The 5,999-nt window shown below is 38.0% G+C and overlaps 2 protein-coding genes across 2 annotated transcripts; one reads left to right on the top strand and one right to left on the bottom strand.

The window, feature by feature from the left end:
- Positions 1–1,628: 1,628 nt before the first annotated feature.
- On the top strand, positions 1,629–2,359 carry LOC122027766 (glycine-rich cell wall structural protein-like). The gene is made up of 2 exons (XM_042586774.1): positions 1,629–1,774; positions 1,888–2,359. Exons 1-2 carry the CDS (start codon positions 1,678–1,680, stop codon positions 2,151–2,153), a joined length of 363 nt encoding a protein of 120 aa, XP_042442708.1. The 5' UTR covers positions 1,629–1,677; the 3' UTR covers positions 2,154–2,359.
- A 2,783-nt stretch (positions 2,360–5,142) lies between these two features.
- On the bottom strand, positions 5,143–5,776 carry LOC122027317. Its single transcript, XM_042586262.1, has one exon. It carries the CDS (start codon positions 5,742–5,744, stop codon positions 5,382–5,384), a length of 363 nt encoding a protein of 120 aa, XP_042442196.1. The 5' UTR covers positions 5,745–5,776; the 3' UTR covers positions 5,143–5,381.
- Positions 5,777–5,999: the final 223 nt, after the last annotated feature.

Raw genomic sequence — 5,999 nt, 5'->3', positions numbered from 1 at the left:
AATTGGTGTATCTTAAGTCTTGGGTTTTTATAGTAAGGTCTGACTTTATTATTACTAATTTGCAGTAGATCTTATCTCGTTACCAATATTTGGCAGGATTCTTGCTTATGATATCTAATTTTTCTAATCATGATATCAAAGAATCTAAGTCTAGTTGTGTCTTTAGTAAGTGTAGTAAATATGTGGGAGAAAGTAAATCTTTTTGAAGGTTTAAGTTTGAGTTACTAGAATTTTCTATAAAAGTTTCTTTTTTTATAAAAGCTTGTTCAACCAAATATTGTTAGTTTTTCTATAGTTCATGGAATGCCAATGCACATGATAGTTTCTTCGTTAGTAAACAGGAACCTTTACATGAAATCTTATTTATACAGTGGCATGTATCATTATCAATAATAGAGATGGATGTTAAAGGTATATCCTTATTAGACATGGTGGAAATAGAGGTAGGTCTTTGGGTTGTAAGGGTACCACCACGCTTCTGGATGGTAGAAAGATAGTCAGAAACAATTGGAGATACAATAAGAGTAGAGAGAAAAATAGCATAGTCTTTTGTAAGGAACAATTATGAAGAAACAAACAGCTGCAGGGACTAAACTGGGATATTCATTCAAAATTGCAAGGGACATTAAGTGGTCATCAACTGAATGATCCCTTTGATTCATTTGGAGTTACTTAGAACCATCTATGCATTCAGATGGTTTCTTCCTACCAAGCTCGACAAGGGTAGTGTTTTAATTTCTTGCAAATGAATTATGGAAATTCTGACATTGCTTGATAAGTCTCAAGCCATTTGACCCATCCTACTTGCGCAGTTCGATCAAACTAATTGGACCGCCCAACCTAACGAAAGTATCCACTCGATCAGTTTCTCTAATCTACTGACCAATCTGAATGAGAGCGAAGGGTAAACTGAAATGGTTAAAATGGATTTAATGATTGACTGAACTTGTAAATATGTGAAACTTTTACTCTTATTTAATTTTTTTTTTTAAATCGACTAAGTTAGCTAGTTATGGTAGTCGAGCAGTCAAGTAGATGGGGCTAGGCTGATTGGGGTAAGGTGGATTCACAAGGTGCTTGGCTTGCGTAGGTTGATGGATATACTAAATATAGAAACTATTCTTTTTTATCAAATCTCAATACTAAATAAATATTGAAGCGTCAAACCTAAACTCTCACTCTAATTAGCAATCCTGCTGCATCAGATTGCAGGATTCTCTTCGAGTACTGGTGACTTCAATTTGATTTGGAGTCATCTTCCCAACTGTGCACTGTTAATGCTCGAACCACACATTGATGGCCTCTCTAGATTCAGATCTCACACGCGAACTATATCCTGCAATGAATGAAATGCATGTGGTTTTAACGATCACTACTTCAGTAGTTTTGTGTTATAAATGTGTTTCCTTCAAAATGTATCGTGCTACAGAAGAATATGGCCTTTACTTGTGTGTGTGAGAGAGAGGAGAAAGGATAAGGTCGATAATTAATAACCACTAGCTAACCCCCAACTGCACGTCGCCAGCACTGTTGAAACGAAGCATCATTCATGCATGCATGCAGGCAAGTATGGCCTCTCTTTAATAATACGAGTCTTATTCTGACTTCTGAAGCTTATAAATAGGGTGCTGCAAGGGAAGGCTTTACGAATCAAAAGGTTTTCCGTCCTAATTAAACATGGCTTCCAAGTCTAGCTTTCTTGTGTTCGGTTTGCTCCTAATCCTAGCCACCCTCTTGCTTGTGACAACAGCTAGAGAACTTGCTGAGAAAACTGGTACTTATATTAATTTATCTTGACGTACTGTTCGACTCTACCTACATTCACATCTAACCGCAGCACTACTTTGTTCTTCAAACATTATACGCAACATTGCGGCATGCATGCAGATTCTAAAGATCAGATGAATCCTGAGGATCGTGGCCATGGTGGCGGCGGTTATGGCTATCCGGGACATGGTGGCGGCGGTGGCGGTTACCCTGGACATGGTGGTGGCGGCTACCCTGGACATGGTGGTGGCTACCCTGGACACGGTGGTGGTGGAGGCTACTGCCGGTGGGGGTGTTGCCGCCGTGGTTATTATGGTGGCTGCCGGTGCTGTTCTTTCCCTGGAGAGGTTCCTGATGCTGAGTATAAAGCCAAACCAGGAAATTAAATAATCGATAAATCAGTTAATTAATGCTTTCCATGACATAGTTCGTGCATATATGCATGGCGTACTTATTGTTGGAGTGTCGTGCTTTGTAGTAATGTCTAGATGTGCAATAAAGAGGGAGAATGCATCGTAGTATGGATTCCCCCTTGGGCTGATGGAGTTGTTCTGGACTTTTATGATCAAATTAATGATACCCTTTGTGTCGACTCTTAGTTATACTTTTCAAAAGGTTTGATTCTTTTGATTCTAGAGGTTCAATTGATCTTACCAAAAAATACATACTGTTTATGAGAGTAAATTGTAACAACTTTTGTAAACTAGCTACAAGAACCAAGAAGAAAAGCTTAGGTTAAGTTCAATTTTGATTAGCCCATGCATTTATGACATGAACGTAAGGCTTAGGATACTGAATCATTTGGTTTAATTCGAGGGTATGGATTCATCCTTTAGATTTGGGTTTGGTTAACCTTGAGCTCCAGTCAGATTAATCACTCAAATTTGATTTCCTTGGTGCCTACAAATTTGAGTTCAACTCATGCTCAGGTTTAGTTTTGGTTCGACTAACTCTTCGGGGTAGGTTGGAGTTAGACCAACCATTGTCCTTGAACCTGAGCCTATTCAATTCAAACTTAGGATCTGAGAAATCCTAATTCCATATTTAAATATGAATCAAATATTGTTGACTCTTAAGATTAAATTTCGACAAAATTCTTATCTTTAAACTATGGTTTCACTGCTTGTGTACTTCAACCAAATCAAGTCTTATTTTATAAGAGAAGTCTAATTGCTGAAGATGGATAAATGCAAGTGATGGTCTCGCAACTGAGAAAATGGAGACAATGGAATGGAAAGACAAACGGAAGCCTGATAAGTTTAATCAAAAACTGATCCAATCCCAGCAGTGGTTGGATGATTAACAAATCTGTTCCCCTCTTGGATTGAATTCTATGTTCAATAGTCAAAGAAAACATACAAAGAGAAGTCAAAACCTATACTGAATTCCTGAATAAGTATCTATTGATTTTTCTTTTTGCCTAGCAGAAGGAAAATAGATATCTAAATGGCACAAACATTACCACTTACATAGAGCTTATAGACAAGATAAGATCCATTTACCCAATTCCATATAGTTGGGACTGAGGCTTGGATGTTTAACACTGAAAGAAAGATTTAAATTGCATATTCTTACAAAATATGAATCAGCCATGTTTATGGATATAAGTATACTATAGTTTCACACCAATTGTTAACCGTGTCATGTATTTCCTACATGAGCATGTTTGTTTAACATAGGCAAAATATAGTTGATTTGATTGCACGGCGTCATGTATTTCCTACATGAGCATGTTTGTTTAACATAGGCAAAATATAGTTGATTTGATTGCACAAACTTAGACACCATCTAGCCAATATATTGTGTAATTCAGTACTATGTCAGCATATTCTAACTCTTAAATTCAATAATAAATGATTTAATTACTTTCCAAGATGAATTACAAAAACATCATTGATAAAACAAGGAATGTTGGTTGAAACTAAGAAAGTTGCTTTAGATTTTCATTAGAGAAATCTCAATTCAGTAGCAGAAAATCAAGTACAAAACATGACTAAAATATCACCAACAAATCCACACGTAGATTATCAAGCTTGAAAGGAATTTACAGCACACAGATCTGAAATACATGTTTTAAGTATATTTTACGTCAGCTTTATTGTAGGTCACAGGTTTAAATTATGGACAAACCAAAGGAAGTGACCTTTTCTTTGGATTAGGATTGTCAAAAGAACATATGTTTGTAACCTATTTCTCTTAGATGGATAAATTTATCTATCCCCTTGCCAATGCAATAGCTTCATTATTTGAATTATATTTGATACTGAGACTCAAGCCAGTAGAATAAGTGAATAAAGAAGAACAAAGTGCAAACATACAAATAGAATTCATTGTATCCACAGTGAATTTGCATCATCAACATTAAAGTTCATTGCAATTGAACAGAAATAAACAAATTGCACCAGACATGAAAATGCACTTGACTTGGGAAATTGCAGATCTATCAACTAATATAGGCAATTACAAACAATGGAAAGTAGGACAGGTATAAAATATAGAAATGATAGGAATCTAGATGTGTCTTTGTTAATTTTTCCGTTTGTATTGTTTACATGGAGGATGAAAATTTATGGAGAAGCGTGATTTCCTCTGTTTACAGGGAGAAAGATAAGAAGAATGAAAAAGTGCCCAAATGACATTTGTGCCCACAGGATGATGCTTGTGCAAGTGCTGTTACCGTGGCCACCTTCACATCAGAGATGCCGGAACAGCTTCAGCAGAGAAGAATAGAGTGGTGTGATTGTGAGCCCTTAGCCAATTGTGCTGCTAAGGTTTCATAAGGATGGGAAAAAATTGTCAAAAGCAAGCATACGGTGTAACTTATCAGAAGGATTTCTTCAGTCATTTGCTATCCCAAGAATTTTCTTTCAATTTTGTCCACACTTGTCTGAAAGCAAAGGTGAGAAAAAATTCTACCGATTTCTCATCCATTGCATTCCTTGTTGCTCGTATGAGCCGTGTCTTTTTTAGAGGAATGATGAATTGCAAAGATGGATATTTAGGAAGAGAAAACATCAGAGGGAAGGGATAAAGAAATTATAGTTTCAGTCGTTTCCTTCAACATATATATAGAGAGAAATTAGAGAAATAGAGAAGATGGATGATTTCTATATCATACAAGCTTAAATTAATTTCTCCCCCAATATTGAGTAGATGAATTATGGAGGATGGATGCTAATGCTAAAAACCCATGCCTTCAAGTATCGAGATTTCCGTTTTATCCATCAAAGAAAATAACAAAAAGATGATCCATAAGTCATATTCTCTCTCTTTCTCAATCTATCCTTCAACTGATCCGTTAAAGAAAACAAAAACTAAGTGGACATATCAAGGAAAAAACAGGATGAGATTTTCATTCAGCTATATTCGTAGACATTCATGCCAAAGTTGTAACGATATTCAATTAACGAAGCTAAGTCATAGCATCGAAAAGTACAGATTATGAGTTCCCAAGCTCATACTTCGCAGCACTCAGCAAGAACCGAGTCAAAATGTATGATCACTTTATCTTATTCAACCCTAAGGTCCAAATAGTTCGAATCTCGGCAAAGGAAACAAAAGACGAGATCCAAGGTGAAACATTTACCAGGAAAATAGAAAGTAAAACCTAAGGATCACTCCGAATCGGCAGCGGCGGCGGCGGCTTCTTCCTGTTGCCGGAGGCGCTCGAGGGCCTTCTGGTGAGCCCAGGTCTCAAGGGTGAGATCGGGCTTCGCGTTGAGGCCGACTCCAAGGATGACGATGGTGAGGAAGGAAGTGATGTAGCACGGTAGCTCCCAGTCCTCCCACTTCCTCGACTCGCCCGGGGGCAGCGGCGGCCGATTGAAGAGGTAACCCTTGGGCCGTTCCTCCGTCCCAGGGCTGGTCCACCGCCCTGCACCCTCCCCTCCGCCTCCCCTAGTGCGCGCCGACGCCACCAATCGTCTGCGGACCATTCCGGCCGCCGTCGCGATCGGCTTCGATGGAAGAGGAGTCATCAGACGTATTCAGGATCTGGATTACGATTTCGAATTATTCACAATGTTGTTGTTGACATTAAACAGGCTTCTAATGGGCCGTGACAGAGAGCCAGTTTTTTACTCACAAAAATGTAGAATTAGACACTCTCACCTTGTACGATGATGTTGTATTACACACAAAAAAAAAATAAAATAAAATAAAAAAATAATCAGACTGGATAATGTCGAGCCTGAGATGATCGATTTGGTCCCACAAAAATTTTCTATCGGCCA

Source organism: Zingiber officinale, chromosome 10A (genome assembly GCF_018446385.1).
Source record: "Zingiber officinale cultivar Zhangliang chromosome 10A, Zo_v1.1, whole genome shotgun sequence".
Lineage (NCBI taxonomy): Eukaryota > Viridiplantae > Streptophyta > Magnoliopsida > Zingiberales > Zingiberaceae > Zingiber > Zingiber officinale.
The sequence above is the reverse complement of the archived record's forward strand: the minus strand, read 5'-3'. Positions and strand labels throughout refer to the sequence as shown.